The sequence below is a fragment of the Centropristis striata genome, chromosome 23 (assembly GCF_030273125.1).
Source record: "Centropristis striata isolate RG_2023a ecotype Rhode Island chromosome 23, C.striata_1.0, whole genome shotgun sequence".
In the NCBI taxonomy this organism is placed as follows: Eukaryota; Metazoa; Chordata; class Actinopteri; order Perciformes; family Serranidae; genus Centropristis; species Centropristis striata.
In genome coordinates, this window is record NC_081539.1 from 30,382,957 (window position 1) to 30,396,647 (window position 13,691).

At 37.5% G+C, this 13,691-nt stretch overlaps 1 protein-coding gene across 1 annotated transcript in view; it reads left to right on the forward strand.

Annotated features, from left to right (window-relative positions):
- Positions 1-13,691, forward strand: part of LOC131962463 (guanine nucleotide exchange factor VAV3) — a 185,614-nt gene that overhangs the window by 24,745 nt on the left and 147,178 nt on the right. Inside the window, exon 2 of the mRNA XM_059327470.1 lies at positions 4,659-4,775. Coding sequence (XP_059183453.1) covers positions 4,659-4,775 — 117 coding nt within the window. The remainder of the gene's footprint in view (positions 1-4,658; positions 4,776-13,691) is intronic.

Sequence of the window (13,691 nt, forward strand, 5' to 3'; positions counted from 1 at the left end):
TAGCTGCGGGCTTTTTTTCTCTATTGTGAAGCCATCTGTAAAGCCTAATTCAATCGGAGTGGAGAGGCATTTCATATTTGATGCACGGACTGACAAATCTGATTTCGCTTTGTACCACGAGGGCAAAGGTGTGTTATGAATAAGAGAATAAGTCCGGCTGCTTCTCCTCCACAGCTATTTGTTTGTCAAGATGACACTGACTGAATTATTTAAGGTTGTTTAGTTAATGAGAAGAGTATGGCACAGGGTTTTTAAGAAACAGGTTTACAGGAAATGTATTTCATTAGCCCTTTCCTGTTACCCAAGAAGAAGAAAAAGAAGAAGGAGATGATGATGATGAATGGAAACTTTCCTCTGGTTAGTTTGTGAGTGATCTAGATGCATTAACTATACCAAATGTAATTTTAAGTCAATAAAATTAATAATTTAGAATTGTTTTATGATAGCATTCAGATAAGGGTAACTTGCCTGCCAAGCTGCCAATTTTACTGCAACTTTAATGCGTCAAGTCCTTTTTTTTTCTTGCACTGTTGGAATTCGCCTTTGTATTCAAAGCAATCCAGTGTTTTCATTAGTCTTTGTTCATTTCAGATGCAGGGCCTTGTACTGGTGCAGCCATAACGCCTCACTGCTTAAATGCTAAAAGCCACAACCACACTGCTGGTTTTACACTGTGAGCCTTTGTGTTGTAATATGCTGTTGTCTTTGCATGTCAATGTTGACACTGATGTTACTGCGTACCAGTTTCCATCATGCAAGCATCACTTTGCCACATGAAGCCCTATTACCCATGTGTAAAGATCTGCCAGGGACACGTGCAAAAGCTGTTAAAACCGCTTCTAATACCTCAAGCATTCAAAATATAGAACAATGTTCAACAATGTACAGTTTTCAGTGGAACATTTATGCAGTAAAATGCATATTTATAGGTTGCACCTTGTGTTGAACCTTATCCAAGCACTGAAGGACACTGACTGCAGAATAAAAAAAACACCCTTCCCTGAAACATCTCTTTCACCAGCAGTTTTTCTGTCCCATCCTGTATCAACTACAGGAAGGTTAATGGGTGTAAGTCACAGATGCTGCACGCTAAATACCACATGTTGACACCGTACCCTTCACTTACTGCTTGTCATACTTCAGTAGTAGTGTGAATCACCTCAGAAAACCCTTACGTAACCCTCTGATCTCCAAGCAGTCACAAGTTGTTTTGGTCACATCTTTCGTGGAAATATATACAGTTGAAAGCAGAAGTTTACATACACTATATAAAAAGACACATATGCTTTTTTTTTATCACTGTCTGACATGAAATCAGACAATCAATAATTATAGCCAAGTATAAACACCATGGGAATGTCCAGCCATCATAGCGCTCAGGAAGGAGACGGGCTCTGTGTCCCAGAGATGAACGTGCTTTGGTCCAAAATGTGCAAATCAACCCAAGAACAAAAGCAAAAGACCTTGTGAAGATGCTGGCTGAAGCTGGTAAGAGTGTGTCTTTATCCAGTGAAACGAGTCCTGAGACATGGGCTGAAAGGCCACTCTGCCAGGAAGAAGACATTACTCCAAAAGAAACAGAAAACAGACAGATAACAGTTTGCAAATGCACACAGGGACAAAGACCTTAATTTTCTAACGGACCTAAAACAGGAAAAGTGACTGATTTCATGTCAGACAGTGAGAATAAAAGCATGTGTGTCTTTTTATATAGTGTATGTAAACTTCTGGTTTCAACTGTATGTTCGGCATGCTATGGAAGTATAGTTTCACATCTTCATGCTGCACTTTCAATAACTACAATGGCTGATGCACGGACATGTTAATGGAATTTTTGTCACGTAACTGTTGGTTTCTGCTGAGTCATTCATGGCTCTCCAGTTGCAGTGAGAAGCGTAGAATTAAATGCTTTTACAGGATATGTTTATTGCAAACGGTTTATTTTTGGTGACATTTTAAATAAGACATATAGAAAAAAGTGATTTTGAAGAAATAATATTTCAAACGTAGGTTTGGTTGCTTTTCCTGACATAAGTGTGTATCACACATGATTTGTTTAAGACCATCGGAAATGTGAAAATCCATTGAAAATATGGCTTTTAAAATTAAATATTAAATTGGCTTTTTTTGTGAGAATAGATGCCTTTTTAACCCATAGGGAGATTGTCTTTTCTTCCCAGTTTTCTCTGTTTCATTGTTGTTGTTTGGCAGTATTCAGCACTAACTGCTGCATAATTTGGATAAATGGTTTCTGGATGAAGCCCCATTAACATCATTAGTGAGATTTAGATTTAGGTTGCAGACGAGGCAGAAAACACAGTCAGTAAATGACCTTGTTTATTAGAGGAGTTACTTATTGATTGTTTGATTGAATTTTCTCGGGGTCAAGGTTCACCCTCGGCTGTAATTAAGCTCACGCTTTATACAAATTAGCGGAGGAAAAGTTTCCTGACCCTTTGTGCATTATAGTACTTTATTGCTGGCAACAACCTTGTTAGCCTTGATAAAAATTAGTACATGAATTAAATTTAACTGTCATAAAACCATTATTAATCCAGACACATAATTAATCCCAACAGACAACATACAATTTCACTCAATTATTATGAAAGCTTTTATATTTCCAGTTTGGTCTTTCTGGAAAAAGTAATCTGTTGTATTATAAATAAACTGGAAACAAAAAGTAAATTACTTGTGATGCATCAACTCAAACACAATAAAAATTAAATTAGCTTAGTTTAGCGCTCTGAATGTCAGATGCTGATAAACAATAATTTGCAGTATGTACAACCTCACATAGTTCACTTTTAAACAGCAAGATGTCCCGCTTAGTGCATATCTTGATGGTATTTGTTTAAACAAGACTAAGGCAATGCCTAATTTCACTTTAAGAAACACTGTAAGAATTGGAATAATTTAGTCTAATAACATTTGGAAAGTCCAGAAGAGCGATACGATTCAATCATGTAAATCATAGGTACACAGCAAAAGTCTCTATGTGGAAGAGCTAAAGAAGATCTGAGTATTTTTATACATGGAAGTGGAGCTTTTGTGGCTTCATGAGCCACTTTCATAGGAATGAATGGGGCCCCACCTCCAGCACTGTATCCAGTTCTCTATATAGAGTATAACAACTGTCACTCCACGTTCAGACCAAGGTTATTATAGTTAACGAAAACTAACGAAATAACAAAAACTAGAATTGAAAAAACATTTTTGTTAACTGAAATAAAAATAAAAACGAGTTTAGAGTTTTTAAAAAAAACGATAACTAACTGAAACTGTATTGCGTGGTTACAAAACTAACTAAAACTAACTAAAATTATAGTGAAAATGTCCTTAGTTTTCGTTTTTGTCAACTTTTTTCATTCATAATTCAGTGTTTCTATTGGAACATGCAACACATGGTGAATATGTTTACTGAGACTGGGATGTTTACACTAGAACCAAAATTCAAAACACCCAGAACTGTAAGAGTTAATAACCTTATTGGGGCTGAGATGATAAACCAAAGGAAATAAAGGAAACATTTATTATGACCTCTTTGAATCTGGCACCCAACACATAGACCATTACAAAAAAACTAAAACTAATAAAAACTAAACTAAAACTAAGCATTTTCAAAAAATAAAAACTAAACTAAAACTAGAAAACTCACTCTAAAAACTAACTAAAACTAACTGAATTTGAACGAAATTAAAACTAAAACTAATGAAAAATCCAAAACTATTATAACCTTGGTTCAGACAGCCTTACATTATGGAAAATTCACTAAATAGTGAGTAGCAAGTGATTTCAGCCACAGCTCTGTGAGGCTCGAAGTAATGCTAATATAAACATGCTAACATGCTCACAATGATAACAGCATTATGCTCACTACTGGGCAGCTGGAACGCATGGTGACAGACAGCATGGCTGAACCAACAAACAAGAGAGTTAAGCCGACAGAAAATCAAGACATGCATGCATAAACACACTACAGATTGATTGATTTATTGAAAGTGATTTATTGAAAGTGTACCACAATATTGTTTGGATCTTGGAACCAAAAATGTGGACAAAAGAAGGAAAATATATCTCAGTTGTTTGGTCTCAACTGGACTGTTTTACTTAAGTCACTGCTAAATTCAGTGTTAATTAGAACAGTGTGACCAAACTAGATATTTGTGATCATCTGAGAGGTGAGATGTGATTAAAAAAAACATAGTGGGAGAGTTAATTACATTTTCACTGTACTATTGAACTACTAATATAAAGGAGATATCTGATCTTAGTGGTTACATCATACTGTACCAGGAGGAGTAAATAAGATCTGTGTCTTTCTCTCCCTGTTCTGTTGAATTATCCCGTTCTAATTACGCCCCACTCCACTCCTGTCCTATTTCAACAGGAAATACATCATATTAATGTAACAAGATGCTCTCATGGTGCCTATAAACACTGATTCATCTATCTTTTAGATCTCCTCAGCTGCACGCCCTGATTAGACAGCCAGAGAGAAAGCTGTTGTAGCAGGAAAAACATAAAAGCTGAAATCCATTCAGTACATTAAGTACACACAAAGCTATTTGACAATGAAAATGAAATGTATTAACACATTATATCATTTGTGCATGTGGCTCACTCAGTAATGAACCCTTTCTGTCTTTCCAACACAGTTCCTGTGCCTGAAAAACATCAGGACTTTCCTGGCAGCGTGCAGCGAGGCGTTCGGCATGAAGAAAAGTGAGCTGTTCGAAGCCTTTGACCTCTTTGACGTCAGGGACTTTGGAAAGGTAAGAACCAAACGGAGGCTTGGTCCATGTGACGACAGCCTGCATCCACTTCCTGTGTCTGCTGCCGTCCCCAAAGACTGAAACTAAATTAGTCAAACGCATTTACGCCAACTCTTGTTTGTGTGGAAGTTATGGAACTTTGTCAAAATTATTTATAAGTGAAAGCTCGACTTGGATTTTTAAATTATAATGAAGGTCTTGGTTGGTGCATGCATGAGTTGTGTTTTTGCCAACCTGGTCTCACAGGAATCCGTGAAATAGCCACGGATTCGCTTAACTCAAAATCCGTGGAATAGCCACGGAATCACTCAAATTTCCGTGAAACTGACACGGATTTCGCTACAATGCAAGTTAATATTTGTTCCTATTGGTTTGTTCCAAGTCACGTGACTTTCAAGGTCCCGGCGGTCAGAACAAAAAACATGGCGGACAGTTCTGTCATTTTTAGTGAAAAAAAAACAATATTTTGACTTAGTTTCTGCATAAAAATGGATTTTGATCACATTTCTAGCGAGAAATATATGTTTTATTTTCTAAATATTCACTCAGTGAATGTACATAATCACTTTGTATGTTGGAATAGCCACGGGATATGACTGGCATTAACTTGCATTGTAGCCAAATCCGTGTCAGTTTCACGGAAATTTGAGTGATTCCGTGGCTATTTCACGGATTCCTGTGAGACCATGTTGGTTTTTGCAAAGATTTGTACAAACTTTTGTCCATTTTGGTTCATACTGTCACTGTAACAGCACTTTTAAAGGCCTCTGGGTCATCCCTACAGTTTCATTAGTGGATGTTCTTGCTGGCTTTACTTGTGCTAATCAACACAGTCTCTTAAACTCCAAGCTAAAGCTGAAGTCAGCAGCATGACCCAGCAGTTTAATGGCTTCCTCTCATTAGAGTGAATATGCCTCAGCATGCAGACTTTACGAGGGGTTAAAAGTCTGGCCTCGGGTTCATTACTTTGATAGGATTGTGCTTGTAATGCTGTGAAACTGTCTGCGGCTCTTTGACAGCCCAGCCGCTGGCCCTTGTAAAGTCCCCAAGAGGTTTCCTTAATCAGAGAAAAGGAGGATGCTGCCGGACTCTTAGTGCACATGATGTTAGCCCTTTATGAGACGACAGGGTCATGTAGCCTAGCTTAAAATGTGGACTGTACCATGTGTGTCAGTGGGAGAAACACACACTGCAAAAAAGCCAACTTGTATTTTTTGGCCTAAAACTGATTTAAATTGGTAAAACTTGGAAATATAAATTATTGACATTTAGGGCAATAATGTAAGTTAGCACAACAAATGAAGCCAGTTGTCTGCTCAAAAACAAGTTGGTGAGTTGTTGTTACTTATATCTTTAAGTTGGGGTTCACAACAAGGGACAATAGTTCTGATAACTCTTATTTCTTTGTTGGGAAATGCTGGAAAGCGGTGAAGTTCGGTCATTAGCGAAAGCTAGCGGCTAACTGATGCTAGCGGCTAACTGATGCTAGCGGCGCTGCTTGTTGCAGCTACAAGAGTAGCCATTAGCGTATCAATGCTAACTCAAAATTGTGGTCGCAACATTAGCTGACATTTCATAGCGGCGTTACAATCGTGTTGAGTTGACAAAAATCTGAATTCAGAGTTGAGCAAACTCAAAAACAAAACTTAAAATATTTAGTTTAATTGTCCAACTTGAAATTTTGTCGAAGTTTGTTGCCTTGAAATTAGGAGTTCACCCAACTTTTCTTTTTTCGCAGTGCAGGAGGACACAGAGACTTTTTGATTGACTAGTTGTCATCCATGTATTTGTGAAGAAGTGGCGTTTAGAAGTGGCGTTCTTGAATTTCAATAAAAAACTGGAAAAATTGGGGTGTTCGAAAAATTTTGACCGGTAGTGTATATATGTATATATATATATATATATATATATATATATATATATATATATGCCATTTGTGTGCTCTGTATTCACCCTCTGTCTGAAACAGTCAGTTTTAGCGCCTCTCTCTTAAATAAATAAAAAGCCAAGTCTGCTCTGATTGGTCAGTGTTCTCGGGTCTTGCTTTCCAGGAGTCTGCACTGTCATTGCAGCCTGGGAGTGACTGTTATGTCGATGTAACAGTAGTTTATTCTTAGTCCTAAAATGAATGTCCCCCAAATATGTGATGCCCGATGTACTCACTCACTCAGCCAATCCCCGATAGCTGATATATATTGGTATCATTACCCGATACTAATTTATATTGCATTTAAACCTGTTTTATCATCAAAAATTATTTCACAGTATGGAACCTTTAGTATTATAATCAGCTGGGAAAAAAACACAGTATATGTTTAATCAGCCCCAAAATAATGCAAACTAATACAATCATATCCATCATATCAAAAGTGAAACACAGACTGTAATAGCTCATTTCTAATAAAAAGGAACAGTATACACAATTTGGTTTCCATTCATAAGCATTTCTATGTGACAGACAAGACCATCAACATGAAACCACATCCTAGATTATAGAAAAATAGCAAATCATCACTTAGTGAGTGGGGTTTTATATCTTGAATGGTAAAACCTCGAAACATTTCTATTTTAAACTTCCCTTTTAATGTCAGACACATCAGGGAACAGCAGTCACGTACGTTTTGTGACAATTTCACATGCTTTCATTTCACAAGTTGTTCCCTTTCATAAATGTTCCTCTGGTAAACTTTTGTTGCGTCAACCAGTCACTGTGTCTGTGTCTCAAGATAAACCACTATGTAGTCATTTATTTGAACCTTTCAACTTATATGTGCATAGCGGTTCCCAAACTTTTTTAGCCGTGCACCCCCTTCTACGTCCCCACCAGGTTGACTCACGCCCAATCCCCCACACCTTCAAAAAAACAAAATGCAATAAGCTTTTTTATAGCCATATTAAAGGAGGCATGTTTAATTATGCTCAAATGTCCAGAACACACATATAATAAAATAATCACCACCACAACAATGCGCTCTCTTATTTGAATTCATCTGAAACACAGTTTCAATATAATGCAACAAAGTTATGTGCAAGTTTCCACTTTTCAGAGGAAATGGAAGAAGATAACTTCTTCAACGCTTCATTATAAGATGAAGTGCATTTTGAAATTGACCAAAAATACATGTAAAAATGACACAAAACAACCAAAAATAGATGCAAAAATGACCAAAGATGACACAAAATGATCAAAATAGACACAAATTGACCAAACAACCAAAAAATAGATGCAAAAATGAACGAAAAATGACACAAAATTGAATAGCCTGTATTTAATAACACGTCTTTATTGTGTGGGGGGGAAAAAATGTAATTGTGTAATTATCAGACCGCCATTACATTTTTCATCTCGCGCACCCCCTAGCAGCACCTCACGTACCCCCAGGGGTCCACGCACCACACTTTGGGAATCCCTGGATTAGAACATAACTGAGAACATGATCTCTTTTTATTGCCAGTATAGAGTTTGATCATTTCTGTTCTCATAACTGAAAATGTAAAAGACTAATTGGCTAATATCCACTGAAAAATATTCACTTAATGAAGGCTTTGACTTACAAATGATATGTTAATACAGTCCCTCGAATGAACTCATAATGATGTAATATGTATTAAAAAGCCACTTACAGTATATTGCACTGCAGATCTTATAATTTATTTTTCTAAGGATAGAGTAGGGACATGAGAAAGGCTTTAAGATATGGTCAACAGCACCTTTTATCCCTACTTGAATGCTCATCTTTGCTGGCGTGCTGAGATGAATTAAGTAGCTGAGAAAATTAAGTCATCTCTTAATTAAGTCATCTATAATTAAAGCACATTTGGACCTCTGGCTAGTTCCTTTATTCAGCCTCATAGGGAAATATTTTCAGAGAAAATCTGCAGAAGAAGTGGCTCAGTGAATTATGTACTGTAGGATATGCAAATACAAATCTTTATCCCTACTCCTGAAAAACCCAAACATGCTACTGTTAGAGGATTTGTAGATTTGCTCATTCTTGTGATTTTGCGTTCCTGTGCTTTTCTATTCAAATTTCAGCTCCTGTAAGCATTTTAAACAAACAAGATCCATGATGCAGGGTTTTTTAGGCTGAAGCTGCCACTACAAAAGCCCAAAATAATAATAAAACATAGTCACAATAACAGCATGTGTATATAGTCTGAGGAGCTTCTCAATCAGTATATTTAATTAACAAATGTGTTGAGTTTTTGCTGAGTTAAACCACTCTTACATGTGTACAATAGATATGAAACTTCAGCCAGGAGCTGGTAAGCTAAGTGTAAAAACATCTATCAGCAGATGCTACAGCTAGCAGCTGGTTAGCTTAGCTAAGTGTAAAAACATCTATCAGCAGATGCTACAGCTAGCAGCTGGTTAGCTTAGCTAAGTGTAAAAACATCTATCAGCAGATGCTACAGCTAGCAGCTGGTTAGCTTAGCTAAATGTAAAAACATCTATCAGCAGATGCTACAGCTAGCAGCTGGTTAGCTTAGCTAAGTGTAAAAACATCTATCAGCAGATGCTACAGCTAGCAGCTGGTTAGCTTAGCTAAGTGTAAAAACATCTATCAGCAGATGCTACAGCTAGCAGCTGGTTAGCTTAGCTAAGTGTAAAAACATCTATCAGCAGATGCTACAGCTAGCAGCTGGTTAGCTCAGCTAAGTGTAAAAAACATCTATCAGCAGATGCTACAGCTAGCAGCTGGTTAGCTTAGCTAAGTGTAAAAACATCTATCAGCAGATGCTACAGCTAGCAGCTGGTTAGCTTAGCTAAGTGTAAAAACATCTATCAGCAGATGCTACAGCTAGCAGCTGGTTAGCTTAGCTAAGTGTAAAAACATCTATCAGCAGATGCTACAGCTAGCAGCTGGTTAGCTTAGCTAAGTGTAAAAACATCTATCAGCAGATGCTACAGCTAGCAGCTGGTTAGCTTAGCCAAGTGTAAAAAACATCTATCAGCAGATGCTACAGCTAGCAGCTGGTTAGCTTAGCTAAGTGTAAAAACATCTATCAGCAGATGCTACAGCTAGCAGCTAGTTAGCTTAGCTAAGTGTAAAAACATCTATCAGCAGATGCTACAGCTAGCAGCTAGTTAGCTTAGCTAAGTGTAAAAACATCTATCAGCAGATGCTACAGCTAGCAGCTGGTTAGCTTAGCTAAGTGTAAAAAACATCTATCAGCAGATGCTACAGCTAGCAGCTGGTTAGCTTAGCTAAGTGTAAAAAACATCTATCAGCAGATGCTACAGCTAGCAGCTAGTTAGCTTAGCTAAGTGTAAAAAGTCTATCAGCAGATGCTACAGCTAGCAGCTGGTTAGCTTAGCTAAGTGTAAAAACATCTATCAGAAGATGCTACAGCTAGCAGCTGGTTAGCTTAGCTAAGTGTAAAAACATCTATCAGCAGATGCTACAGCTAGCAGCTGGTTAGCTTAGCTAAGTGTAAAAACATCTATCAGCAGATGCTACAGCTAGCAGCTGGTTAGCTTAGCTAAGTGTAAAAAACATCTATCCGCAGATGCTACAGCTAGCAGCTGGTTAGCTTAGCTAAGTGTAAAAACATCTATCAGCAGATGCTACAGCTAGCAGCTGGTTAGCTTAGCTAAGTGTAAAAACGTCTATCAGCAGATGCTACAGCTAGCAGCTGGTTAGCTTAGCTAAGTGTAAAAAACATCTATCAGCAGATGCTACAGCTAGCAGCTGGTTAGCTTAGCTAAGTGTAAAAACATCTATCACCAGATGCTACAGCTAGCAGCTGGTTAGCTTAGCTAATTGTAAAAACATCTATCAGCAGATGCTACAGCTAGCAGCTGGTTAGCTTAGCTAAGTGTAAAAAACATCTATCAGCAGATGCTACAGCTAGCAGCTGGTTAGCTTAGCTAAGTGTAAAAACATCTATCACCAGATGCTACAGCTAGCAGCTGGTTAGCTTAGCTAATTGTAAAAACATCTATCAGCAGATGCTACAGCTAGCAGCTGGTTAGCTTAGCTAATTGTAAAAACATCTATCAGCAGATGCTACAGCTAGCAGCTGGTTAGCTTTGTGTTGCCACTGACAGAGGGAATTGTTTGGTTTATGTGCTGTCCTGCTTTTGTTTTGTTTGTTTGTTTTGTTTGTTGTTTTGTTTTTGCTTTGTTTCGTGTGCTGTCTGACTGGAGACTGCAAACTGAATTGCCCTATTTGGGATAAATAAAGTTGTTTGAATTGAATTGAATTGTAAAAAACACTATTAGCGGTTTTAGGTGATGTTTTCTTACTCTGTGACTCCAAAAACTAGGCAAACGAGGCATGGTGTAATTAGTGGTGTGCTAATATTCTGCTCAAACCACGTTTGTCCTGACAATGCTGATTAATATTAATGCATGGTCGCTTGCTTGACAGTTTACCTCGACATAGAGCTTGCTAGCTTAATTTAAGCTACCAAAGATTGAAGGCAACATCCCGTAAACTAATTTATTATTTTGTAAAAGCGAAACAAAGGTTTAATAACTCATAACAACTGAAATTGCTCTGAAACAGTCAGTCTCTGGCTTATCTTTCTCCCTAACTTGCCATCCACATGTCACTTTTTGCCTTCTGTGCTGTCTGACAGGCTCACTGAGGTCACTTCTTCTTTTTATTAATAATGGCGGGTTGCAACCAGCATTAAGATGCACAACCATCAACAAGACTGAGGTCACAGGTTAAGATAAATTGTTTAAAATTGATTACATTTAAATGAAATATAATGTATTGTGTCCAATCTTATCGTTAATTGTGCGATTAGCCTTTTCAGCGTGACATTGTGTGTTTTTTGGCCTTTTCTTGCGTTTCCAAACGATGCAGCCTCAATGCACTAACCACATTTAAATGAATGGAAAAAGTGGTGCTCATTGCAGCACCTGATTTTGTGTGAATGCAGCCTTGGGCAGAGCCAGGATAGCTGTTTCTACACTGTAAAAAAAAATCTGTTTAATTTACGGTAAAATACCAGCAGCTGTGGTTGCCAGAACATCACCGTAAATGTAAATATCAGCAAAAACTGTAATTTATACAGAATAATCCCATTATTTTTAGGATAATTGTTTCATCATGGTATTTCTCCATTAACTTTACATGAAAATTTTATATTTTTACAGCAAAACTGTGTGTTTTCTACAGTTTATGGCGGTAGAATTTAAAGTTTTATACTAGTGTTTGATTTACAGTAATTAAAAGTATCTACTACGGTGATGTACAATGTTTAATTTTACGACAGTTTTTTACTGTAATTTAAACAAACATTTGAGTGAGCTAAGCTCAGCTCGGCTATTAGTTTGCTGGCTGCTGCAGCTTCCTTTTTATTAGAGCTAGATGAGAGTGGTGTCATCTAACTCTCAGCAAGAAGTGTATTTCCCAAATGTTGAACTATTGCTTTATTTACAAATGATATAGTTGTAAGTAAGAGTTCCAAAACCTACTTTGAGATTGACGACTGTACCCCAAACAGTAAACGCTCTGCCCTTTCTCTCTGATAACCTGACACTTAAAGTCAATACTTGGTAACTGTGTGGGGTCGAATTTCTCTGTCCAATTTCTGGCTTTCTCCATGACCAGTTTCAGATTTTGTGATGTCCAATTTCTTCCTCATTTCCCTCAGTGATTTCAGTTTGCTCAAGCACAACACTTTGATGACTCTCTTGAGTGAATCCCACATTGCCCAGAGTGGATTTAACATCTCTGAAATTAGACAGCAAGCCGGCCCCCTTAATCCTCGCTTGGCTGGCTCTGCAGAGGCTAATGGAGTGAGGAGAGGAGGGAATGGGAGAAGCTGCCACTCACTCACCTGCAGTTCCAGCATTTTTGTTTTGTTTTGTTTTAAAAATAGCTGGCGGACTGCTACTGAGTAAAGCATCAAGCATGCCTGGTTATTTTCAAGTTGGTGTGAAAATTCTTGATGACTCCTTCACCTCAAAATCCAGGGAGGAATCTAAGAAAAAAGGATGAGTTCTTTTTTTTGTTTTTAACAATATTTTTATTACTTTTCAAGTTTTACAATAAAATTCAAACAAACAAAAGTAAATGATAACATAAATAAAGAATGCAGAGCAGAACCCAAACCTTCATACACACACCCATTCACACCAGGTAGATTTGCACAAAATTATATAGGCCTATGTATACATACAAGCACACATACACACACATGTATGCATTGCACACGTATGCATATCTAAACAACATGTACATACATATATTCTTATAAACACAACCATATACATACTTATACATACATGTAAACATATACACATGATAATAATACAGATAATTTAAATTTTATGACCCTATTTTCCAGATGCTATAATGTTCAGATATGGTTCCCACAATTGTACAAATTCCTTCAGTTTTCCTTTGGTAATGTAAGTCAATCTTTCTAATCCGATGCACTCTGATAGTTCTTTTTTCCATTGTTTTATAGAAGGAGCCTCCATGCTCTTCCAGTTCAAGGCAAAAAGGACGAGTTCTTGATGAGATTTAGGTCTTAGAAAAATATAAGCAGACTCAAAAAGAGGTTACACTGATACACTGATACATCTGCTTTTGCCTTGTTGGTGTTATTAGATTCAAACTGTGGCTGCACAACAGTGAAATAGTAGTAAAAGTTGACATACAGCAGGTCTGTCTGTAGCCCTTTCCCCTCAGTGCAGGAACATCTGGTTTGCACATCTGTCTTGTAGACACATGGAGGCTTGTGGGCTCTGCAGGGAGAACAGAAACTTGGCTGCACAGGGCATGCACACACACACTGAAACACACCTGGCAGATATAGACATGATGGTCTGAAGTATTTGGAGAAGATATTGAGAGCTATACAATAGCCTTTTTTCCTGTTCCTAGCACAATGTCTACATAAAGTGAATATAGAAGACATAGCTGTGATGACGTAGCCAGTAACCCCCTGAT